At 39.1% G+C, this 27589-nt stretch overlaps 1 protein-coding gene and 1 pseudogene across 1 annotated transcript; one reads left to right on the top strand and one right to left on the bottom strand.

Annotated features, from left to right (window-relative positions):
• Positions 1-810: 810 nt before the first annotated feature.
• On the bottom strand, positions 811-2691 carry LOC141693051 (uncharacterized). Its single transcript, XM_074498041.1, has 6 exons — positions 2193-2691; positions 1909-2108; positions 1551-1691; positions 1384-1464; positions 1175-1302; positions 811-1050 (listed from the first exon to the last, which is right to left on the bottom strand). Exons 1-6 carry the CDS (start codon positions 2419-2421, stop codon positions 1002-1004), a joined length of 828 nt encoding a protein of 275 aa, XP_074354142.1. The 5' UTR covers positions 2422-2691; the 3' UTR covers positions 811-1001.
• Positions 2692-3492: 801 nt separating this feature from the next.
• On the top strand, positions 3493-17107 carry LOC141691063 (xanthotoxin 5-hydroxylase CYP82C4-like; annotated as a pseudogene).
• The last annotated feature ends 10482 nt before the right edge of the window (positions 17108-27589 follow it).

Genomic DNA, 27589 nt, shown 5'->3' with positions numbered 1-27589 from the left:
GGATTTTAAATTATGCTACAAAATCTGGTGATATTATGCTTAAAAATCTGAAGATATTCAACTGAGATTATTTAAAATACAATAAAATCTGATAGTATTCAGGTGCTGACGGATTTTTTTGGACTTCATAAAATGATGGATTTTATGGTATTATTTAATGTATTTTATAACTTTGGAAATCCAACCATAATTCATGAGATTTTGAAGGATTGGGTTTAAATCCCAAAGACTTTTCATCAACTCTACGACATTTTATCAAGAATCCGCGTAAAATCAAAATCTGATATAATTCATTAAAAATCTATGAATTATATATAATATATTAAAATCTTAGGTCAATATACCCCTAGTAGGTTATGTATGTTTTGAAGCACCAATATTTTTGGGAATTCTGATTCTCTGACTTATATATTTGATTAAATCGATTTCATAGCCGTGATTACTCTCACGTGGTTAAGGTGAGTCAATCGTTAAATTTAAATATGGTGTTAGATTTCCCGATATTGCTCCGCTTTTAATTAAGAGTGTTTTTAGTATTTTTTTGTTATGTAATACTCGAATGTTCATTTTCTCTTCAACGAGAAAATTTACATCCTCAGCTTCTTTACGAGGATGTGATTCTATATATGAAATTATGGGTTGATGTCAAAATAAAGTTTGAAAGACAAAACAATCTATAACCAAAAGGGATTATCTATTTAGTAAAAAAGAAGGGATTATCCGGTAACAACTCATAAACCATCACGTAATTATCAAAATAATTTATTGAAGTTACAAGGAGAACATAATGCAATTTAATCAACAAAGGTATTTCACTAAAAAAGTGTAAATTTCCATTAATAAATCAAGTGGATATACAGCAAAAAGACGGTAAACATATTGATTTAACAACAAAAATGAAGTCAACTAGTTCTTAGCACTTCACAAAACTGTAAAGGCGCAAAAATCTGTAATCTAATTGTTAAACAATCAAAACTGTTGTACAAAAACAAAGTAAGATATCAAACACGAGGACGAGGCAGGCTGACTAGAAGATGCCCATTCCAAACACTGCACATAACAATGAAACCAACACTCACATTAAGATACTAAAGTAGTAACAAATAAACTCGCTCCCTTTATCGGAAGTCTAACATACAAATTATGAACGATATTTGAATGAATTAACGCTAACCTTTTTACGTAGTAATAACAAAAGTCCGCCAAGATGAAAGTTTGAACAATTTCAGTTAGCAGGACCATTGGAAGCCAAACGTATCCGCTTCCGAGCAAGTACAAATACTTTCCAGCAGTATCATAAACCTACATCAGATAGCAAATCCGACTTAATCGTGTTTGTATTGAACAATGTAGATAAATTTATGTAGTATGATTAAAACTAACCGAGATCATCCAGTGGGCAGATCCCATAAATTGAGCAATGCCAAGCGCAAACACGTAGTGGGTCGTAAATGGTTCAAGCACCTGTATCACAGTTGAGAGTAAGTTGTTTTAGCTCTGTAATATCGTACGTGAAACAAATTAAGAAGAAATGCTTTCGTGTTACAGACCTGAATTTTCTGCATCATAAGAAGCTGAGGCAACACAGAAATGGATTCCAGGTACACCCAGAAAGCCCAAAGAATTCGGCTGAACAGATAATGACTTGTATACGGGTGCACAAGTATGCTGAGCACACCACAAGGCACCAACTGTGGATCAAATATACAGTTGTTAATAGCAATGCCAAAGATAGCTTAACAAATTCTCAATTAAATTACAGAAATATCGCATCAATGTGCAGTCCCTAACCCCGCGCATACACATTAATGGATGATCAGTTCAGAAGAAGATTAAATTTGTTCGAAAATTATGAAGGTAGAAAGAGAACATAAAATTTTCAGAACAGAGCAAGGAGAGTAGTTTTACCGCATAAGAAAGAGGGAAGCTGTCCAACTCAGCCATATACGTAGATTTTAGCTTGAACCTCATCATGTAAATAACCCATACAGTAAACCCAAGTGTTAATACATCAAGTACGGTGTGAATGTCGCCTTCCATGAAAAAACTACAACCCAATCTCACAGCTGTGAATATGGCCGTTAGCTCCTGAGTCTTCAACGACAGACCTACGTTAAGCGAAGTGGTTGGTTTACATACCTTTATCGTATATGCATGTATGGTTGAAATTAATAGAAGGAACGGAATCATACCTGAGCAGTTTCTTTTCGTGTTGAGCTTGTGAATCAAAACAAGAATGCCAGCAACGTGAATACCTTCAGAGGCAACAAAAAAGTGATTATGATCCTCCACGAACATATTAAGAGCAGCTAACAGCACAATCACAACCGTTACTACAATTATTATTTTCACCCTCGTTGGTTGCCTTCTCATCCATCCCAACACTTTATTCAACTCCGATAATTCCCTTTTTCTCCCCATTTTAAGTATACACACACAACTTTTACGATCACTTAACGACGTTTGTGCGTATAAAACTTTAACAGACTATATATCGAGTAGTCTGAAAATACGATAAACGGGTTCAAAGCAATAAATGCTTTGTAATCTCTCCTCGGCTCCTCCGAATTGTCTCTCTAGTCCCCTTGAAACAGAAGATTTAGAGAGAGGAAGGGGTCGAAGGAGAGCGAGAACAAAAAGGAATAATGCTTCAAGAAAGAGCTTAAGCTTTTTAGTTTTGTGTTTGATACAAATTGGTGCTTAGCATTGAGGAAGATGAGAGACTTTGAATATATATGCATTCGAGCATATCTTTTTTTAGTGAAATTCATTAGAACCATACAGTTAAGTGCGTAAAGTCACACATTCAAATGCATTATGTTTCGTCCTTCCATTTTTAAGTCTCTTCCTTTTCTTGGCTGCTCCATTCTTTCTTTTCTAACACTATTCTTGGAGGGTCAATCAAAGTAAACCTACAACACACATTTTAGATCCTTTTCAACCTATTTTTATATATTGATTTTCGATTCTATAATGCACCAAGAAAAATTAATATCTTCTATATGTAAGCACTTCCATCAATAAGCCAAAGTTAATACTAGCCTATTAAAATTATTACTGTAGACTCCAGTATTTTTCACTCTACATTTTTCGCACATTTAGTTTATATCTGAGGAAGATTCGAAAAATTGTGATTATTGATCTTCTGATATTGTTCATACTATGAATTACAACTTGTAATCATTTGCATATATTTTGAATATTGATCTTGCTGTCACACTGCCAGCCTGACTTGCTGGATGAGAAGACAAAAGTGATATTTTTTGCCTATAAAAATACCAGTTTTGAAACACCAAATAGAACAGAATGTACACACCACTAGTTTTAGCTCACTGATGTTGAAGTTTAAGCATTTTGACATGGCAGTTCAAATAGTTTAATGCCACGTTAGGCAAGTCGAAAAACTTTTGAGTTGTCCACGAGTACTCTTATGATGTAGGAGTATATATAATTGCAGTTTAGTTAGTAAACAAAAGACGCAAAATACTCAAAATGGATGCGACAGTCCTACTACAAGCGATCGCAAGTTTTGTTGCAGCAGTTTTATTATATAGCTTATGGTCATCAAAACTCAGTAAATATGGTGCTAGGAAGATCACACAAGCCCCGAAACCGAAGGGGGCCTGGCCAATCTTAGGCCACCTTCAACTTCTTGGAGGCACAGAACCTATTTTCAAAATTTTCAGTTTGAATACATTCCATTCAGCTCGGGAAGGAGATCGTGTCCTGGAATGACAGCCAGCATGCAGATGATGCACTTGACACTAGCTCGTCTGCTTCAAGGCTTTGATTTGAATACTCCCACAAATGAACCTATTGATATGACTGAAGCGCCGGGTATAACTCTGCATAGACATTATCCTTTAGAAGTTGTGCTCACGCCACGCCTCCCAAGGAAGCTTTACCAAAACTAACACATGTGAAGCAATCTCTTGTACATGCGGCCTTGTTTAACAATTGTCAGTCGATGTCACTTCAAATTTGTTTCCCTTATATTGATTTTGTGATTAATTTTCGCTTGCTACTTTCAGGTGATCCAAATGTGACTTGGTATTCTTCGCTACATAATATGTACTAGTTGCACATACTGTATACTTGTTAATCCCTGTCATGAGTATGTTTTACTTTGGATGTAACTAATGACTTGAAAGTTACGCTAATGAATAGAATTTTTTACCATTGTACTTTGCTAAAATCGGGCTTTCACAAATTAATTCCGAATTTCAAACAATGAACATGAAATGTACTACTTATAAGATGATGGAATTAGAACCCCTCCAGAGAAAATATTGCACACACAGTAAGTTTAGTTCACTTATCTTGATTTTTAGTCATTTTAGTCTATTGCACTAGTGATAACTTAATCCAAGATTTCAAGCTATATTCATTCTAAACGAGTTCATACTAAATTAATACATAATGAGTTTAGAATATAATCATACCGGACCATAAATATATCGTTCCAGTTTAGCTGGTATTTCATAAGCTCCCATATCCGGAATACACAGTATGGATGCAATACTCCTATTTCAAGAAACTTTAGTTTTTGTTGCATTTCTTGTATTCTATAGCTTATGGCGGTCACAAACAAACAATAGCGGTGATAAGATGGGGCTTGGCTAATCTTACGCCACCTTCCACTTCTTGCAGGTATAGATGCTGCTTTCAGGATCTTGGCAGACATTGTTGATAAATTTGGTCCTGTATTCAGAATTCAGCTTGGTTTGCATAATGCACTGGTAGTGAGTAGCAAGGAAGCAGTAATGCAGATGTTCACCACTAATGACACCACTTTCCTGTCTCGTCCTAAATCTCTTGCCTTACAATATATGGGTTATAACGGTGCTTTATTTGCACTAGCCCCTTATGGTCCTCTCTGGTTGAAGATGCGTAAGACTTCCACCTCTCACCTTTTATCAAAGAGCCGCCTGGATCTGTTTAAACCTGTGAGAGCCATGGAGGTGACTACATGCATCAAGGAATTGTACTCAGTCTGCCGTAAGAATGGGATAGTAGGTTCGGTCAAGTTCGACATGACAACATGGTTTCAACAAGTGATTATCAATATGATGATACAAATGATTGCTAGTAAGCGGTATAGCAGTTTTAGCGAAGGTCCGATGGAAATGGAATCGAGGCGTTTTAGAAAAGCATTTGATGTTTTTTTTGCCTTGGTGGGAGCTTTTGATTTGTCAAAATGTGGTACCTTTTACTGAATGGATGGATTTACAAGGAAATTGGAGGGCCATGAAAAGGAGTTGGACTACTTTATGACTTCTTGGCTTAATGATCACAATCAGAGAAGGGCTATACAAGGTTCTTTAAATGAGGATCGCGATTTTATTGATGTCATGATCTCACTGTTTGCAGAATCGGATGGAGAGACGTATGGATGCAAAAGTGTGGATGTCATCAAGGAGTAAGTTAAATACAATTATCCCAATGCCTATTTCATTATAACTTGCCTAAATTTTTAGCGGGAAAACTTATATCTTAGCTCGTGTACCTCAGCCTAATAATGAGAATTTGATTACTATTTTTTTCTGTAGACTATTTATTGTTTTCGCAGGAGCAGATGCCACTTCTTGGGCACTTGCATTACTTTTAAAGCACAAGAAAGTGTTACAAAGAGCGCAACAGGAGATTGATATCCATGTTGGAAAAGAACGGTGCGTTGTAGAATCAGATATCAGACATTTGGTATATTTCCAAGCCATTGTAAAGAAACATTTAGACCTGCTCCTCATAGGCCATAAATAATCAAGCACAGATAAAATAGCAGAAGCCCAGAAAGAGAACACCCCGGGCCCAAATTGGAATGGTCCCCGTTGCCACGTGACACAGGATAAAAGTGTCAACTGTCTCATGTTACCCAAAATGAAACAATTGCATCCCAGTCGTTCATGTGTAAAGATCCCAAGGCAACACTGCTGGAAGAAGGACACCTGACCCCACAGTCCATCCAAGCCGTCCAATCACTCACCAACCAAGAATGATCAAACGCTAAGATGAAGAGGTACAAACCCCAAAAATCCTAAATCTTGGGACCTATAAAAGGCCCCAAAAAGAGGGTTTTAGGGGTTGAAAAATATTTGACTGCTACACACCTATACACACACCACTATACATATTTTGAATAGCTTCTTCTTCCCTCTTCTTCTTCTTCTTCTTCTTCTTCTTCTTCAAGAAACCCCATTCTTATTCTCACGGCGGAGTTGCCGCGGGAAACAACCCCCCCTCTGGTTCTGTTTTGCAGAGTCCCCTACCTAGCAGCTAACCTCACACCGGCTACCACGTGGACAGGGCTCTAGCATACGTGAGAGAGGAGAAGACCCGGAAAGAAACAGAGTTATCATTGACGCTAGAAGGAGGGCTCGAACCCCCGGTGGTGTGGTGGCATCTCCAGTTACATTACACAGCTCCAAGAGCCAAGAAAACCCCCTCCCAAGTAAGAACAGGACCCTCACTCTCTTCACCACTCATTTTTCTTATCCTTCCTTCCAAAAACAGTCACACACCCTGTTGTACCTCTGCTACCGTTTCCCATACACTGTTCTGAAAAAATGGCCACAAGAAAGAGCAAAACTTCGGTCTCGGGAACTATTCAACCCACCGTTGTCCCACCCAGGGATGGCGAGATGGAGGAGATAGAAGAGGAGCCCCCCATAAGTCGTGCTTCATCTCAGCTCCAGCCCGGAGACGAGAGAGCGTAACTATAGATAAAGCAGCCCACAAGTATGCAGAAACCTCAACAAAGCCTTGGGGAAACATGACTCCGGAGCAGATTCAAGCGGCTATGGATCTATGGAAGGAAAAGAACAAGGCTCCTGAGACCTGTCCCGGGGACCAGGAGGAGCACTCTGAAGAATCTCGGGGCTCAGTCTTGGATCGGATTGGCAAAACTAAGAGGCCATCAGAAGATGCTCGGGACGAGATCAAGAGGGCTACACTTCGGGACCGCATCCGGAAGGAAGAAGAGGCCAAGGCCAAGGCCAACATTGAAAAGAGGATCCAAGAGGAGGAGGCGAAACAAAGGAAGAAGACACACATAATTCATATCTCTTCAGATTCAGATCAGGAGAAGGAATCTAAACAGGAGCAGATGGCCCGGGTTCTCCGGGATCTCAAAAGAAAAGTTGAGGGGGACGTGGAGGTCGGAGCGGCGACCACACCCTTCACCAAAAAATTGGAATCCACACCCAGGGAACCTACACTCAAACACTTCAACTTCGACTCTTTTGACGGGCTCGCCGACCCTGAAGAACATCTGAACTACTTCGAACAGATCTCAAACATATATGATTACAACGACCTCCCCAAATGTCATTTATTTGCTTCAACACTAAAGGGAGGAGCACAAAAATGGTTCAGCAGAATCTCCTCCCGGAGCATCGACTCTTGAAAAGACTTCCGGGAAATATTTCTAAAGAGGTTCAGGGCCAACCGCATGAACGAGCTCCAGATGTGCCACTTGGAAACCATTCAACAAAGAAGCAGAGAAACTCTACCAAAATTCATCAAAAGGTTTCAAGAATCGGTCAACCAGCTCTACAACCTTAAGGAGAAGGAAGCTGTGAATATTTTTCGGCGAAATCTCCACCCGGTTTCATGCGAAGGCTACGTAAAAGACCTGATCCATAGAGAGCCCCAAAGCCTTGTTTCTGCTTATGCGATAGCTTCAAAGTTTATCAAGGAAAATGACTTCCTCACATCCATGAAGATGAACAGGCGAATCCGGGATGATGATGAGTCTCCGGAACGCCGCTCCTCCTACAGAAAAGAAAAGAGACACGAAGCAGACAGGCAAACCAGTTATGTACAGCAGTCTCGGGGAACCCCACCCCGGGATGACTACTCTAGACCTCAAAGGATTGAAAGAAAGCCCAAGCCTAAAAGGGAGCCAAAGCTGTCTGACATCTTAAGAGAGGTCAAGGGGAAACCTTTTTACTACCCCCCAAAGCCGCTGCTAGCACCCCCCGAGAACAGGGCGCGAAAAAAATATTGCGGATATCACGAGGATCACGGCCATACCACGAAGAACCGTTTTTCTTTCAAAATGTTCATTGAAGATCAGATCAAGAAGGGAAACATGAACCAGTACCTGCAAAGGAGACACAATGACAAAGATAAGCCCTCTAGCGGCAGCAAGCACATGGTCAACGTGATCTTCGGGGGAACCTCCTCCCCTCCCCGGAGCCCAGATATGGATAGTGATATCATGATGATCCAGCCAGCTGAAGATGAACCCATATATTTCTCTAATGCCGATTACGAAAGCCTGGACCCCGAACACAACCAAACCCTGGTCGTGACTCTCGACATTGCCGATAATGAGGTACAAAGAATTTTGGTTGATAATGGTTCCTCAGCTAACATTGTCTTTGAGCACACACTTAACAGGATGAAGTTGGGACACCTTCGCATGGATCCATGCCTCGAAGACCCCCTCTATGGATTTGGGAATAATATGATCCCGATCCGGGGGGTAATATACCTCCCCATGGTCTTCGGGACCGCACCCCGGCAAGTCTCTCATGTCATGAAGTTCTACGTGATCAGTGCTACATCCTCTTACAACATGATTTTGGGGAGGCCCACCATCACCAAGCTCCGGGCCATCCCATCAATAATTCACTTCGGAGAACTTAAAGGGGACCGGGGCATATCCGGGAGATGCTACGGGCAAGACCTGGTCATGGCCGAAACTGACCCGGAGAACAGGAAGAAGGCAATGACCTTACCCAAGGGCCAAAGCCACAAGAAACATCGTGAACATTTCAGCAAAAAGCCAAGGTGGGACGTCAACATGATAGAGGATTCGGGGTATGGCGTAACCAATGCTGATGCCCGCATATAGAAATTTGTGGAAGTAAAGGAAAGGACCAAGGTATAACCTGCTTCACAAACTGTGGAGATAGATCTGGAGCCGGGGAAACCCACCCAGAAGTTGAAAATTGGAAAGGGCTTGGAAATATCCTTCAAAGAAGAGCTCATCCTGTTGCTAGAAGAATATGCGGACAGATTCGCATGGACACTAGAGGACATGCCTGGGGTGGACCAGTCCGTAGCAATGCACAGTCTGGATGTGGACCCGCGAAAGAGACCGATCAAACAGAAGAGAAGAAACTTCACCCCGGAGCGACAATTGGCTATAGACGAAGAGGTAGAGAAGTTGCTCAAGGCCGACATCATCTGTGAAATCAAGTACCACGATTGGCTCGCCAATGTGGTGTTAGTCAAGAAGCCGAATGGAAAGTGGAGAATGTGTGTCGACTACACGAGCCTCAATGATGCATGCCCCAAAGATTCCTATCCCCTTCCCAACATCGATCAACTAATCGACGCTGGCGGAAAGATGTCTCCCATTCTTCGAGTTACTGAAAGGTGCCCGGAACAAGAAGTTGGTAGATTGGACTCCAGAATGCCACACAGTTTTTGAAGAAGTCAAGCAACATTTGATGAACCCCCCGGTGCTATCAAAAGCCAATCCCGGTGAGCCTTTGTCCCTCTACATCGCCGCTGGCCCCAAGGCTGTCTCATTTACCCTAGCCCGGGAAGAAGGAGGAATACAGAGTCTCATCTACTATGTCAGCCAAGTCCTCAAAGATGCTGAAACTCGGTACCCAAACTTGGAAAAATTCGCCTTGGCCCTCATACACTCCAGCAGGAAGCTAAGGCAATACTTCCAAGGTCGAGAGATTAGAGTGGTCACAGATCAGCAGCTCAGAAAGATCATACACAAGCCGGACGCCTCTGGAAGGCTAGTCAACTGGGCCATTGAACTAAGCCAATTCAACATCAAGTTTGTGCCACGGACGGCGATAAAAGCCCATGCCCTAGCAGAATTCGTCATGGAATGCACCTTCCCAGAGCAGTAACCACCCGCTTCCAGCGGGATTTCCCAGGAAGAAGCCAACCCAGGCATATACTGTTGGAAGCTTTATGTGGACGGGTCATCTACGGCCGAAAGGTCCGGAGCTGGCCTCATTCTAATCATCCCAGAAGGTTTCACCATTCAACAAGCAATAACCTTTGCCTTCAAGGCAACGAACAATCAAGCTGAATATGAGACACTCATCTCTGGGCTCAGATTAGCAAAATCTCTTGGTATTATGAAGATGATCATCTATAGCGACTCCCAGATTATAGTCAAGCAAACCAGTGGAGAGTATATTACGAAAGATCCAAAATTGGCACAGTCTCAGGAAATGGTACGGGATATCCTAGAAACCATCCCTGACATCACCATCCTCCAGAAAAATAGAGAAGAGAACTCCAAGGCAGATGAGCTATCCAAGCTCGTGCAGAATACGTCGGATCTCACCAGTTCGGTATACTTCAAAGAACTTGAGGCACCCAACACAGAGCGATCCGAGGTCCTGTGTATCGACAGGCCGGACAACTGGATAACTCCCTACATAGCTTACTTAAGGGACGGAACACTCTCGAAAGACCAGAACAAGGCCATATACCTATAGCACAAATCTGCTCGTTTCTTCCTGGAAAATGGTCAGTTATACAGAAGAACCTTTTCAGGACCCACCCTGAAGTGTGTAGACCCGAATGAGGCAAATTATTATCTCCGAGAAGTTCATGAAGGCATCTGCGAAGACCACTTGGCAGCCAAAGCTCTGGTTTATAAAGTCACCAGGGAAGGATATTACTGGCCCACAGTCCACTCCGACTCCATCGCCTATGTTAAGAAATGCCCCCAGTGCCAGAAATTCAGCAACGTTCCCAGACAAAGCCCCAGCCTGCTAGCGTCAGTGTTATCCCCAATCCCATTTACCGTTTGGGGCATAGATATCGTGGGACCCTTCTCCCGGGAAAAAGGTGATATTCACTATGTTCTGGTAGCCATTGATTATATGAAAAAGTGGGAAGAAGCTAAGGCCATGAGAACAATCAATCAACAAGATTATATCAAATTTATGGATTCAATCGTCATGAGATTCGGGATCCCGGTAGTTCTAGTCTCCGACAACGGGCCACAGTTCGTCGGGTCCAACTTTGAAGCGTATTTGAAAGAACTCGGAATCAAGCACAAAAGGGCGTCGGTGGCACATCCTCAAGGAAATGGGTAGGTCGAAGTGACTAACAGAACCATACTCCGGGGCCTGGAGAAAAGGTTGGAAGAATCCAAAAAAACTTGGCCAGAAGAGCTCCCAAAAGTCCTGTGGTCCTACAGAACAACCCTAGGACGGGAACCAATGAGACCCCCTTCAAACTTGCCTATGGTACCGAAGCCCGCATACCAATCGAAACCGGGTCCCCCTCTCACAAGGTCATCAACTTTGACGAAATCTCAAACATTGAAGGCCTCAAGACCAACCTGGAGCTCTTGGATGAAGTAAGAGAGCGGGCTGTAAAAAAGATGGAAGACTATAAAGAAAAGACAAAGCTCTACTTCGCAAAGAAAGAAAGAATCAGAGAGTATGAAACGGGAGATTTGGTACTTCGGCACACCGAGGCTTCGGACTCAACCAACCAAGGGAAGCTACAACCCAACTGGGAAGGGCCCTATAGGGTTAAAGAAGTGCTCCGCCCAGGGACCTACAAGCTAAGCTATCTCAGCGGGTCCGAAGTCCCAAATACTTGGCATGGAGCCCGCCTAAGGAAGTTCTACCAATAAGGGCAAGCTGCACATTCTGGGGCCACCTCTACTTTTATGCTATGACAGCCTGATATAAACTCTCTCCTCATACACCCCAGAATGTAACTTTTATTTTATTTTAATTTAAATGAAAAACTTCGCTTTAAGCACCCCATAGCTCAAGGTAATTTTATTATGTCATTTGATTATTGTCGCCATATAACTTAGAAAAATTTTATTCAGTTAAAATTTTAAACCCCACCCCGGGGACCATTACACAAACCATGTGTACTTAGAAAATTTTTATTCAGTTAAAATTTTAAACCCCAACCCGGGGACCATTACACAAACCATGTGTACTTCGAAAAATTTTATTCAATTAAAATTTTAAACCCCACCCCGGGGACCATTACACAAACTATGTGTACTTAGAAAAATTTTATTCAATTAAAATTTTAAACCCCACCCCGGGGACCATTACACAAGCCATGTGTACTTATAAAAATTTTATTCAGTTAAAATTTTAAACCCCACCCCGGGGACCATTACACAATCCACGTGTACTTAGAAAAATTTTACCCAGTTAATTTTTTTTAAAAAAGTTCTCAGCCCATCCCGGGGACGACACACAACCAAGTGTACTTAGAAAAATTTCAACGAATGATAGAAAAAACAAGATACAGAAAGGGAAATATATTTACATGCTTGCCCAGGGCAAACCAAGCCCCGGACCAAATCCAAACCAGAGTCGCACGAAATTCAAATAACAAGTTTAAAAGCCATAAGGGCTAAGTCTGGAACGATAACAAACTAAAAAAACAAATCACAAGGCACGAAACCTGGATCTTCATTCTTCAGTTCTCGGGAGGAGGAGGGGTCTTCTCAGGGACCTCTTCGGGAGGCGGAGGCGACTGCGTCCCGGAGGTGCCCTCTCCGGCAGTTTTGGCCTCCTTACGACGGAGCTCTTCTGTGAGGTATAGCTCTATGAACCCGTCCATATCACCGCCCGGATTCTCAGCCAGATAAGCAGAAACAATGTCGCAGCAAATGTTGACCTTCTCAAAGATCTTGTTGTTGAGCTCCTCGTAGTAAGCTGGGGTACCTCGGAAGGATTCAAGGACCTCCTCTGCCCGAGGTCTAGAAGCAAGCTCATTTTTCAAGTTCTCCACCTCCGCTCGGAGGGATCCAACCAACTGCTCAGCAGACTCTGGGCCTTCACCGCTTCAACAACAGCCTTCTTATGCTCCTGGGATTCTCTCTCCTTCACCTCCCGGTACTTGGTGAAGCTTTCCTTCTCACTAGCCAACTCCTTCACCGCGGCCTTATTCTTAGCCTCCCTTATAAGGTAGTTGTGAAGGATGGTAGAGCAGCCGCTGATCCGAGCGTTAGTCTGAAAAGAAATGACTCAATACTAATATAAAGGGAAGAAGAAAAAAGATGATAAGGGAACACTCTCACCTCTGAAACATCCCGAACAAGATGATCAAGAAAGGTATCCAGATCCTCCTTGGCATAGCACTCGAAGTCAGCAGGGGAGGCATAGTTGTCGAACATCTCGTTCCGACGATCATCCAAAGTCATCCGGGCCAAGAGGATCTTTAAAGCATCCTCTGCCACCAGCTTCTGGCTCTCCTCCTCAGTAGGGCCCGAGGTAGAAACCCTTCTACGCTAGGGAGTTCTGGAGCCACCAACAGCTTCTTCCGCAGCCTTCCTCTTGCGAGGGTTCAAAGCTCCAACCTCCTCTTCATCCAGCTCCAACACCTCAATCTCCTCGGGCTCCGGGATAATAGGCGTAGTAACCACCGGAGCACTCTGCCTTACGCTATTTTCCGAAGAACCAGCATCCCGGGCCTGAGAACCACTACCTACACCAGCCTTCTTCTTTCCCGAGTCTAACTACACAGCTCCACCGATCTTCTTGAACCTTCCGGCCAAATCCTTGAACTGTTGCGACATAGCGTGATGGAAAGGGTTAAGGAACGGAAGACCTGCACAAAGAGCAACAGTTTAGAAAGAAAGCATCAGAGCAAAGATATACATCAAGAAAAAGTACAAGGAAACAACCGTTAAAGTAAAGCACTTACAGCCAATATTATACAACATTTGGTTATCTAAAAAGGTATCCCAGGTCCACTGGGCACCCAGAGCCACCACAAAGTCATACATCTTCACCAGGGAATCTCCACCGAGCCGCTCGGATGGGAACCTGTTATTTTTCAAAGCAGTTTTATACACAGGCATAAACTCCAGGTCCCCACCCCGGACGAAGATGAACTCATGGTGCCAGCCCCGGAGCGAGTTCAACATAAAGACGGGTGCACTTTTGGCATCGGCAGGAAACCCGCAACCATCTATGTTGAACGTGAACTCAAAAAGGGGAGGTAGGGTGGACTTCTTAATCTTAAAAAGATAGTGGAAAAGATTGAAGGTAGGAAGGTACTTCTTCACATGACAACAACAAGGAACCAAGAAACCCACTTAACAGAATTCGGGGCCAACTGAGTAAAGGGTATCCCGTAGACATCACGGTATAATGACTTGGTGAATTGGTGAAGGTTGGGCCTCATGCTATGAAGATGCTCTAAAGGAATAGCTACCCAACCTCCCACAGGACGGTGATAAACCCTCTCATGAGGCTCGGGCCACCTCCAATCCCTATCATCCCCGAAGTGGAAAACGGCTTTCACTAAGTCATCTATTTGCTGGAAGGTATATTCCGAAAGGTCGGGATGACGGGGGGCTGGAACATAGCCCATCCCGGGAGCGTTATAGAAGAGCTGATCCATGTGAGCCCCGTCATAAGGCTCTATCCCCCCTGGCCTATAAGCAGCTGAAAGGTCCCTAAAATAGTAATCGTGCGGGGGACTATTCTCTCGGGTCTGAACAAAATAGTGATCTATATCTACCCAAGACCCGTCTCTTCTACCCAAAGTCTTCCTGGGGTTTAGAAGGAAAGTGGGCAACTCCTCAACTACAGGATGGAGACGGGGAGGCATGTTCACAGGTTCCGGGGTAGAATCACTAGAAGAATGATCAGGCAATCCGAAGTGGGGACGGTCGGGCCTACGCTTAACGTTAGCTAGTTGTTTCACTCTACCTCTCCTAACCATATAACCCAGGAGTCTATGCCATTTCGGGAAGAAAAGAAAAAAGAAAGAAACACAAAAAGCTACTCAGAAACAATTAACCTTAGAATTAAAGCACCAAGATATGTCATACAATCTATACATACATATATACGCCTATAACACAAATCATGAACAGTCACAAAAACAAAAAACAAAGAACAAACCCAGTTTTTTGCATAAATTAAACCTCTTGTTCGTACACATATAGACACCAAAACACAAACCCGGATTCACAAGAAACATCAACTGTTTCTATGCAAACAAAATTTGTAAATCTAAATAATAAACAACAGCCTGTTCGATTCACCAACACTCGACACAACAAAAGTAAACTGATTCAGATGCTTGGACACACATGCATTCTAAGAACTCAGATTACAAATATTCGTTAAACAATCACGAGAAAGCAGAGAAAGAAGAAAAGTTCGAAAACTTAAAAAAAAACAGGAGAAATAAGGCAGCTTCAAAGAGAAAAGCTCCCAAATTTTCCTTGAAGAAAAGTTGCAGAGAGTTTTTGGTGGCAAAGGAGGAGTATTCATAGGCACAAACGAAGTAGTAACCCACTCAACTGCCACACGATCGTGTCCGTCAGATGAAGACACGTGGTACAATCATGAGCGTCCAGAAAATAATCACCGCAGTTAATGATTACATCACTGTAATTATTTAACAGGCGCGGCATTTGAGGAGAAAAAGGGGGGAAAACTGCAATGTTTCGTACATATACATATGTACACATATATTCATACAGGAAGCTCAACCGCCACCTGACACTCCGGGAAAAATGCCAAAATACTATGCACCTGTCACATCTGCACCCAGCAGCCCAATCATGGGGCCTACCCAAACACAACCCTGGGGACTTGTATCCAACAACACCCCGGGGTTAGGGGCCACAAATCAAAGGAAAAATGAAAAAAAATAAATTCCAAGTGACAAAAACCAAGGGGCCTACCCAAACACAACCCCGGGGACTTGTACCCAACAACACCCCAGGGTTAGGGGCCACAAATCAAATGAAAAATGAAAATTTTTTCCAAGTGACAAAAATCAAAAGGCCAACCCAAATATAACCCCGGGGACTTGTATCCAACAACACCCCGGGGTTAGGGGCCACACATCAAAGAAAAATACAAAAAAAATTCCAAAGTGACAAAAAACAAAAGGCCTGCCCAAACACAACCCCGGGGACTTGTACCCAACAACACCCCGGGTCTAGAGGTCATAAATCAAAGGAAAAATGCGAAAAAATTCTGAATAACGCAACTCATAACACACGCCCCGAAAAAGAAGACTACTCTCCCATCTGGGAAAACCCGCATAAGGGAGTGGGAGGCAAATGATAGGCCATAAATAATCAAGCCCAAATAAAAGAACAGAAGCCCAGAAAGAGAACACCCTAGGCCCAAACTGGGGTGGTCCCCGGGGCCACGTGGCACAGGATTAAAGTGTCAACTGTCTCATGTTACCCAAAATGGAACAATTGCATCCGAGCCGTCCATGTGTAAAGATTCCAAGGCGACACTGGTGGAAGAAGGACTCTTGACCCCACAGTCCATCCAAGTCGTCCAATCACTCACCAACCAAGAATGATCAAAGGCTAGGATGAAGAGGTACAAAACTCAAAAACCCTAAATCTTGGGACCTATAAATGGCCCCAAAAAGAGGGTTTTAGGGGTTGAAAAATATTTGACTGCTACACACCTATACACACACCACTATACATATTTTGAATAGCTCCTTCTTCCCTCTTCTTCTTCTTCTTCTTCAAGAAACCCCATTCTTATTCTCACGCCAGAGTTGCCGTGGGAAACAGCCCCCCCTCCGGTTCTGTTTTGTAAAGTCCCCTACCTAGCAGGTTAACCTCACACCGGCTGCCACGTGGACATGGCTCTAGCATACATGAGAGAGGAGAAGACCCGAGAAGAAACAAAGTTATCAGCTCCCTTATCACTTGCTCGTGAGGCCTTAGAGGATTTCACCATAGCATGTTATTAAGTCCCAAAAGGAACTCAATTACTAGTAAATATCTGGAAACTGCATCGAGACTCAGAGTCATGACCCTAATGAATTCCAACAAGAGAGATTTCTATCTGTCCTTGGAGGACTTGATGTAAGAGTTCCACGGTTTGAGTACATTCCATTTAGCTCGGGAAGGAGATCTTGTCAAGGAGTGACAGCTGCTATGCCGATGATGCATCTAACTGTAGCTCGTCTGCTTTAGGGATTTGTTCTATGTACTCCTGAGAATGAACCAGTTAATATGACTGAAGCAGCAAGATTGACTTCTCATAAAAAATATCCATTAGAAGTTGTGCTTACTCCACGCCTCCCAACTAAACTTTACGATGAAGCATCCAGCGCATTGGATAGCCCTGTTCTATAGGTTAAGGGGGTTCCAATGCAGGGTTCAAGTTCTAAAATATATTTCAAGATGAAACATAATGGACCCCTAGACTTGTAACATGAATGATTTGCTTACTTCCTAGTGACAGAGTAAAAATAAATTGAGTTTGCTGCTATAGGACGGGTATGTGCATAATTCAGTTTATGTAATGCCAAAAGTCTATAATGTACTAGTTTAAATAAAGGCTTGTACCCTGAATGCTTTTTCTCTTTAGGTCTTGTTTGGATTGGGGGTTGAGGAGGGAGGGGTTGAGCTAGGTTGGGTTGGGTTAGGTTAGGTTGAGTTAGGTTAGGTTGAACTCTTAACTCATTTGGATGTATGTGTAGTGTGAGTAGGGGTTGAACCCTTGACATTATTGGTTTGGGGTTGGAGTAAGGTTGGTTTTTATCATATATAAATTATATATTGAAAAACTAGTGAATTAAATTTATCTACAAATTTTAACTAAATTTTAAAATATTTTTTATTAAAAAAATTTCAAAAAGAAAAAAATGAAAAAACTTTAATAGAAAGAAAGAGAGAGAAAAAGAGAAAGAGTGAGTGAGAGAGTGAGTGAGAAAGTGAGAGAGAGAGCATGAATAAAAAAAAGTAAGCTGCTAACACCCCAAATTGGGGTGTTGGAAAAGTTTAATTTTTGTATTGCAAATTAACCCCTTTCAATCATTGATGAACCCTCACAAAACTCAACCCCTACTTTGACAAACTTTCCCAAACATGATTATTTTGACCCCGTCCCAGCCCACCCCACCCCTCCCAACCCCCATCCATATACAGCCTTAGAGTTAATGGAGATTGGATTTGCTATTATAGGCACGAACATGGGCATATTTAAGTTTATGGAGGCAAGAGATGCAAGGACATTGCAGGTGTTAGTGTAGGTGCCCTAGAGGCAATACATTATTCTTTTAAATCTTTATATCAGTTGATCATTCAATAAATGTATTTATTATGACCTTAATTAATGCGATATTTTGTTAGCATAATAAATGTCCTTAGAATCATGATACAAATTGTATAGTTTAAGTACATGACTTGAACTTGAGATTATATAATATATCATATTCTTAAAGGTCCCTAGTCGAGTATTATTATATAGGACAATAATAATATATAGATAGACTAGTATATTGTTTGACAAGATAACCACATCTCATTGGTTATAAGTATGGGGATACTAAAGTCAATACATAGGTACATGTGAGAGTACATGGTACTGGACAGACCCACAGTGAGATTCTTCATGTTTAATAAAGTCATAAGAAAGACTCACAGTGATAATGGTGTAACGATCCTTTGACTTGAAATCATTATATTTCTATACGAGGATTAATATACTTTGACTACATTAAAAGTTACTTTTGATCGGGTGATGATAAAAGTGGACATCGGGTATATCATGAGTCATACGAGAAATATGAATGATAGATAAATGATTTAACCCTCCTATAATTAGGAGAGATATTATTGGCCTCTTGATTGAGTGAAATTATAAAAGCATGACCATGCTCAAATAATGATTTGTCTTGATAATCTACTCATGGATCAAGTAAACCCGGATTAAATGTTGAAGACGATGACTAAATACATGCCTCGAGTTTAATCTATAATATGTATGGTTAAAGGGATTATATTACACGAAAAACATTAATTACGAAAGGTTTTACCTAATCACGATTTAATTATTGTTTAATTGGGTAACAATGATGTATTACTACATACCGCTCATTATTTACAATTTTATTAGAGAATAAAATTATTGCCAATTAAATAATAGCCTATAGGGTCACACAAATAGAGCACTTAATGGAATAGTTAATTTAAATTATGGATTTAAATTAATTGATGATTATTTGAATTTTATTATAATTAAGTAAGACTTAATTGAGATAATATAAATTCGAATTAAAAGGAATATTTTTGCCCATAATAATTAAGTATGACTTAGTTATTAATTAAATAATAGAAATTCGTTTTTATTATTTAATCCAATACCTACTAGGGTTGGGCTTTGCTGTTATGGGCCTTTTAAATCAGCCATTATAAATATATAATGATAGGTTAAAGAGGCGTGTACGTTTTGGAGAAAACCCTAGTAGTAAAGAGAGGCAGAGGCAATTCAGATCGTCAAGAAGGAGGCTATTACATCCATTCCGTAGTCAAGTTCGTGAGACGTTCTTGAAGGTGCTCGTGTGGATACCATAGAGGTGTTTCTCCGAGAGGTAGACACAAAACGTGATAGCTAGGATCTCCGTTGAGTTCGTGAAAGTTAAGCTCTTGAAAGATATGATTCATTATCTCCATAATCTGTCATAATTATACATGGATCCTGTTTTTGGATTTCTAAATTTTTATTTTATTTACGTTTATCCGCTGCGTTTTATACCTTCAAAACCCATCAGCAGGTCATGAAGAGAACGGCAAAGGAGTTGTACTTTGTTATATGTTCTTGTCTCGATTAGCATAATCAAGTCGAGGGGTATCTAAGGTCAGGCGACAGAGGAAAAGTAGAGATGTTGTCAAGGCAACACTGGTGGTACAAATTATATTCATACATTTTCTGAGTCCTCTTTGAATTACTTTTTCATATATTTAGTCGTAACTTTTATATGAACTCATGTTGCTCAACTTGTGTGCTTCCCGTATCAATCAATTTTTATGGACAAGAATCGATACTTACTTTGTATCATATATATATTAGCTAAAAAATATGTCCCTTCAACCATGGCATCTATTAGCAATATTTTTACATATCATCTATAAGTCTTTTATATTTATTGATCCTCTAACTATTAGCTAAAATATCCACGTCAGCTTTTGCCTAATTTAAACCTAAATGTGATTACACATTAATACATACTGATACTTATATTACATTTAATATATATATGTTTTAAATCTTTTATTTTATATTTTATATTTGTAACTTTAATAATTATTTTAATATACATTAAAAATTTATATAAATATACTTTAATATAATTATATATTTTATAGTAGATATATAAGTAATGTTTGTTAATTGTGTTTGGTCATATATAAATATATTATTATATTTCAATTGTAATATATTTTAAAATCACTATTTTAATAAATATATTTTATTTTTACTTATATTTAATTAATATAAACTAAATTTATTTTAACTATCTGAAAATAGTAAAAAATAATATTAATGAATATATATAACCAATATAGCTAATATAATTAATGATTATAGCTAATGCTAGCTGAGCAAAAATGCTTACAAGTTAAATAAAATTTTAGCTAATCATATTATAACTAACAATTTTGGATGTTACTTGTACATGCTGTAAGGCAACTGCCAGTCCCACTAGCACTTGCAGGCTCCAGCAGGGATTCAATTCCCTCACCTCTAATCCTCCCAACATTAAATAGCATTCTTGTAATCTTGCAAACATTAAATAGGCCGGTAATGAGGACATATGTTTTGCTTTTTTAAAGTTAATTACTAATCTTGTAATCTTTTATTAACCAAAACTAATCAAATTGCACTGATTTGTTAACTGAAATTGTCTTATTGACTAAATTTTTGATAAAATAATAATTTAATGTAATAAAATTATTTAAAAAAATATGGAAATACTATTATTGAATTAAAAAAATATTTATACTTAATTCAAATAATAATAATAATTATAAAATAAAAATTGAACATATAAAAGTGAGGTCACAAAATTTAGTAAACTATGTTTGTAATCGGAATAAAATAATAGAAAAAATTGCTTATAGAAAGTAAAAATATATACTTAAAAAAAGAGGAAGAAGGTAAAAAAGATTGAACTACCTTGAGTAGATAAAAACAAAACATTTTTTATATGAGTTTTGATTTTTGCACGTATTTTAATATTTTTTATTGAATAATTAAAAATATTATTAGTATTTTTTTGTAAATAAAATAGACAATATGTATATAATTTAATTTATTAAATATTGTTTAAAAATTATATTTTTAACTAATCACTCAAAATATATTAAAATATTAATATATGTACAAAAGTGAAAATGTCTTATAAAAAATAAAATCGAAGAAGTACTTATACAAACATAGAAGGACGTGTATGTGAAATTGGGAATTGATAAGTTACATGTATGTATTTAATGTATAACTTTTTTTTTGAAAAGCCAAATTCATTTAATATAAAAAGGCATGACCCATTACATCATGGAGATTGAGAAGTCTGGAAAGGAAACAAAAGAGCCCATACAAGAACCTGTTATCAATTTTGTACGATAAAGACATTATTATCTATATATATATATTGAATATATAACTAATTCACAAGAACATTGCTAATTCTTAAATCACATAAGCATATAAGAATTAATAATTAAATTAGGAGAAGGGTTTGAGAAAACAAACAGAGATTGTATTTAATCTCGAGTCCAGAAAACTGTCTCCTTAAAGCAGTTTCGCCCTGCACCATCCTTGTTTAGCGACCTGCTTCCCAGGATAAAACGAGATACTAGTATAATCGATAGATCGAATATACTCTCAGCGAACTTGAACTGGGCCCGAGAACTATTACAGGAATATTGGAAAAATTTAAGACTAAAAAGACCGAGAATGAAAGAGATGACTCTTATTTCCTCGACTTAATAAAACTGGTGCCCTAAGACTCTATTTATAAAGAGAGGCTTGAAAGGACTTATATTTCTTTTCGATGTGGTACATGGTATTTATAAGAAAAACTAAGGAATAGGTTTGTGCTACTCTCGATATGGTACAAAACCACTTTTTATATTAAAAGGTAAAACTTTGGAACATCATTTCTCATTCACCTCTTACTTATTTTGAGCATTTATATATGTTTGTCTCCTCCAAGACGAGCATGGTAGATTGCTAGTTGGTTACGCTCAGAGAAAACAAAAGCAATAGCACAAAACCACATTTTATCGTTAAGCCTGATATGAATCTGTTTAGCAACTTCGGCTACTTCTTGAGGCACTCCATGGGGAAAGTTTTTGATTATCTTGAAGGCATCAAGATTGTCTGTCTCAAGGATGATACTCTTGTAGTTGTACTCAAAACCCTTTTTAAGACCCAACAATATAGCGTTGAGCTTGTTTTCTAGAGCTGATGAAGCCGGGACATAGCCTAGAAGTAGTTTGATGAGATCTCCCTCACAATCTCGCATTATTATGCCTAGCCCATGCAGATTACCATTGAAAAAAGGGATGAAAGGGGTGGCACCATGCACATTGATTTTGACTGTGCCTTGAGGAGGTAGAACCCAATGGTATTGCATGACTACATAATAAAAGCTAAAACAAGAAAGGCTAGGGGAGATGCTAATGTGGAAAGCATTACAAGGGTATATACACCCACAACACTGGGAAGATCAAGTGATTGTAGAGAGAGTGGCCTGGAGATCCTAATTACTTAGAATAAAGAGAGCATGCTTGAAGCCTAGGAATCCTCATTTGCATGTTAAGGCGGCTAAAAACCTGACAGGGAGAGAGAATAACTCTAATGATGGAGAAAGTAGCTATAATTAGGCTATAAAATGAGGTTAACATGCAGGGGACAACATCGGGGGGATAAACGAGTGAGATAATCACAAGATTTGTTGCATAAGTACTATCTCCATTCTGTTAATATGTTTAACAGATTTGATCCCTTAGAGGCTAGGAAATCAGCTTCCAGATTAATCTCTCTAACACAATGAAGAACATAAATTTCTGTCAACTTGCTATCTTGATGCTTCCAAAGAAAGAACTCCTCTTGAAGCTGAAAGGAGTAGGGATGTCAATCGTGTCGGGTATTGCAGAATCCATATCCAAACCCGAAAATTATATCCATACCTGAACACGACCCGAACCCAAAAAATACCCGAAAATGAATACCCGAACCTGATCCATCGGTTTTCATATCGGATTCGGGTATACCCAAAATCCGATTTTTTTTAAATTGGATATTCATACCCGAACCCGAAACCCGAAACCGAAATCTGAAAATTTATATAATTATTGATAATACAAGTGCTTGGGATCGAACACGCGACTTGCATAGAAAGTGTTTTAATGTGTCATCTTCAACCACTTCACCACATCATTAATTGTATTATTATATGTATAGCTAATATTTTAAAATTCAACTCAATTGACATCCAATTTTTTAGATTTATCACTAAAGATGTTTTGTTAACATTATAAACCTTTTCACCTGTTTAAATGATTGAATAAATATATTTCATTAAACTTTATAATTAGTTAATTTTAACATAAATATAAAAATAAATGTTCTAAAAATTATATAATAATATGTATAATGTATATTATATAATATATACATGTAATATTATAATGTGTAATATATAAAATTATAAAATTATATATATATAATTAATGTATATAATAAATCGGGTTTTTTCAGATTTCGGGTTCGGATCGGGTTCAGATAGAGTTTCGGATTTCGGATCGGGTTTCGGATCGGTGTACCTAATTTCCAAATCCAAAAAAATTCGGGTTTAAAAATTAAATCCATATCCAAATCCAAATCCAAAAAATTAGGTTTGGTAAATCCAAAATTTCGGGTTTCGGATCGGTATCCGTCAGATTGGATTATTTTGCCATCCCTAGAAAGGAGTCTGTGCATATAATAATTTTATTGCTCAGCATATTGTTTTTCCTAATGACTTCCAATAAAAATTGAAAACCCATTTTTTCAGCATCAGAAGGAGTATCAACCTTTGCTGGGCCAGAGAAAATAAAAGATTTGTCTCGATTTTTGTTGAAAAGAATGCCCATATTCCATCCTTGACAAAACCTGATTGATCCTTGAACCAAGCCCCGTCTATGTAAGCTATCCAGTCATAGTTGTTGCTCAAAATTATCTTGAGAGAGTCTTTCTTAATAATATTTTGGAGTTTAATGAAGCCCCATGGATTATTGAACCATATGTTGTATAGCCCTCTTGAATTATAACTAAATCCAACCTTTGGTTAACATCCAGTTATAAACTAAAGATTTCAAGAAGAATTCTTTAGTTTTAGCATTCCATTTATGCATGTTAAAGGTGCATGTATTTCTTGTTCTCCAAGTTGCCCATAAAACTGCTGCAATCATCACATGCCAATGCTTGGTGCTGTCTTTGGTACTCCCGAATTTAAAGCCACTAATAAACTGAAGGTGTCATTAGGCATTGACACTTTTTTGGTACTGGACCATAAGCTGAGTAGTGACCAGTATTCTTTAGCGAGAATATATCTCCAAAATAAATGATCCATGTCCTCATTAGCTTGTCCACACCAAGAACAAATCTGATTGACATGCATTCCTCTAAGACTTAGGAATTCTTTAGTAGGTAAAATTTTGTGTTGCACCTTCCATAGGAAAAATTTGATTGAAGGAGGCACATTACATCTCCAAATGAGTTTCCAACATTCATCATCTCTGCCTTCATTAGATGAAATGATTTTAATTCCTTCTGAGGCTTTATATTGCTTATTGTTGACCTTCCAAACTAGTTGATCTTCACAAGCTCTAAGTGATATGTTGGAAAAAAAAGCAAGGAAGTTGAGAAAATCCTCATGTTCCCAATTTCTGAGTTGTCTTCTCCAAATAGTGTTAATGAAGTTTCTATCCGTTTCTAGTTTCTCCAAAAAATCAGCTACTGAGATCTCCTTGATCAAGCAAAGTTCGAATAGTCTTGGATATGTATACTTAAAGATTTGATCATTTATCCAGTTATCTAACCATAGCTTTACCTTCAAGCCATTGCCCAAAACCCATTTAAACTAGTCCCTGTTGAAAAGATTTAGATCATTGAATTTTGCTGAAGAGATGATGCTATTCATAACCGGGGAGACTACAATTCTACGAGAATTGTTGAGCATCAAAGACCAGTCACCGTACTTGCTTGTTAATATTTTATTCCAAAAGCTTTTTGGCTCAGACCAATGCCTCCACCACCATTTAGCAAGCCTAGGTTTTTGCTTTGAATAGTAGAAACACCTAGACCACCTTTGTTTTTTGCCATGCATAGAGTTTTCCAATTAATCAAGTGCATTTTTGATGATTCCATGGAGGTCCCATTCCACATAAAATCTCTTCTAATCTTGTCTATTTTATGGATCACCATTTTTGGAATTCTATACAAGTTGAGCCAGTAAGTTGGTAGACTATAGAGCACTGCTTTCAGAATTACTAGCCTCCCTGATATTGACAAGTTCAAGTTTCTCCATTTCTTTAACTTGTTATGGAACTTGGCCAACAACGGATCCCATAAGCTAATTTTTAAAGCTGATTCACCAATCCTGCACCCAGATATTGCAAGGGCTAGGCCCCTACCTTGTAATCTAGAAATGAAGCCCATTCCCTTAACCTAATAGTATTTTCTACAGTCCCATAGATAAAGCTTTTGCTATAGTTTATCTTAAGCCCTGACACCAACACAAACAATTTAAGAATTGTCCTTATCCCCTTGATCGAGTGTGAATTATCTTTCAAAAATAGAATAGTATCATCTGCAAATTGAAGGTGAGTGATAACACTATTTTCACTAATGTCAACACCTTGGAAAGTGCCCAGATTGTGACCTTTAACCAAAAATAGGTGGAACATCTCTCCTATTATATTGAATAACATAGGGGATAGGGGATCTCCTTGCCTTAATCCCTGCTTCATTGAGAATTCTTTGGATGGAGAGCCATTAACTAGCACCGAAGGCCTTGCCGAGCAAATGATTGCTTTAATCCAGGAATCCACTTATCCTGAAACTTCATACTTCTCAAAAAATCCTGTAAGAATTCCCAGTTAATGGAATCAAAAGCTTTAGCGAAATCTATTTTTAGAATGATACCCTTGCTTTTCTTGGTCAAAATACTATGTGCTACCTCATTAGCACCCAGAATGCTATCTGCAATAGATCTTCCTCCAATGAAAGCTGACCGATGATCTGAAATCAATGTTTTTGTGCAAGGCTTCAGTCTAAGTGCTAACAACTTTAGGAGAATTTTCATGGTAAAATTTATTAGACTGATTGGTCTAAAATCATCAGCCATTTTAGGATCTTCAGTCTTAGGGATCAAGATAATGAAAGAAGAGTTGAGTCCCTTAGGCAGCACTCCATCAGAGTGGAATTTATCCATCATCTTTATGAAATCATCTTTAATGCAACTCCAACAATTTTTAATGAAAGCACCATCAATCCATCAGGCCCCGGGGCTTTGGAGTTATCCATAAGTTTAAGTGCATCCTCTATTTCCTTGACAGTAATGGAGAGATTAAAGCCTTTGCAGGGTCTACATTGAGTTTTTGAGGTTCCACTGCATCTAGATGTACTTTCAAAATTTGAAATTTAGGCGTGAAAATGTTTTCAAAGTGTTGTTGAAGATGGTTCTTCAGTTCTTGAGGTTGTACAATCCACCTGTTATTGTGAAATAAACCTTGAATTGTATTTTTCCTTCTCCTGAATTCAACACATTTGTGAAAAAATTTGGTGTTGACTTCTCCTCCTAAACTCCACTTCCATCTAGCCTTTTGCTTAGACATTGAGTCCCTGAGCCTGTACTTGATCAATAGTTCCTTGTGAAGAGTCATTTTTTCCTCAACTAAACTATCTTCTAACTCAGCTTCCTCAAGATTACTTTCCAATATACTAATCTGGTGACTTATGTCCATCTTATTGAGAGCACTCCATTCCTTAAACCAGTCTCTCACAATTCTCCAAGCAACATTGCCATTGTTATTAGCACCTCTATGATTCAACATTTTTCTTGGATCCATTGTTTGAAACCCTCATCCTCTAGCCAGAAATTGAATGCTTTGAAAGGAACCAGACCCCAGTTAATATGATTATTGTTGAGTATGATCGGATTATGGTCAGAAGATTTCCTGCTAACTCGTTCTAACCTCCACCTTGCACCATTTGGCGAATCATTGTTGACAAAAGCCCTGTCCAATCCACTTTTCTTACCTGTTGGACCATGCCAAGTGAAATTGATTTTAACCAAGGGAACTTCCCAGACACCCACTTCCTCTAAGAACCTGTTGAAGAATTTTGAGTCAATTTTCTTGTAGGTGCATGCAACTCTTTCCTGCTCATTACCGATGCAGTTAAAATCACCAATGAGGTAAAAGGGTTCACCCGGCCTAAAGTTCATCAAGGTTTTGATCTGTTGCCAAACCAACTTTTTATCTGATAAACCGTGAGCAGCTTAAACATCTATTATATTAAAAATATTCCCTTGAGTGATGAATTTTGCTTTAATCCAAATCCATCTAGCAGTAGAGAAATCTTCGATCTTGGATATTATACTTTTGTTCCAATAAGTTGCTAGTCCTCCTGAAAGACTGATAGAGGCTGTAGTGATCCAATCATGACCCAAGATTGGCCAAATAGCATCTTTCATTGTATCATTCCAAGTTGCCAGCTTAGTTTCTTGAATTGTTATCATACTTAGATGATATTTTCAGATCAATTCACTGAGATTTTTCCTT

The sequence above is a fragment of the Apium graveolens genome, chromosome 10 (genome assembly GCF_009905375.1).
Source record: "Apium graveolens cultivar Ventura chromosome 10, ASM990537v1, whole genome shotgun sequence".
NCBI classification, from domain to species: Eukaryota; Viridiplantae; Streptophyta; class Magnoliopsida; order Apiales; family Apiaceae; genus Apium; species Apium graveolens.
This window is presented reverse-complemented; position numbering and strand designations above follow the sequence as displayed.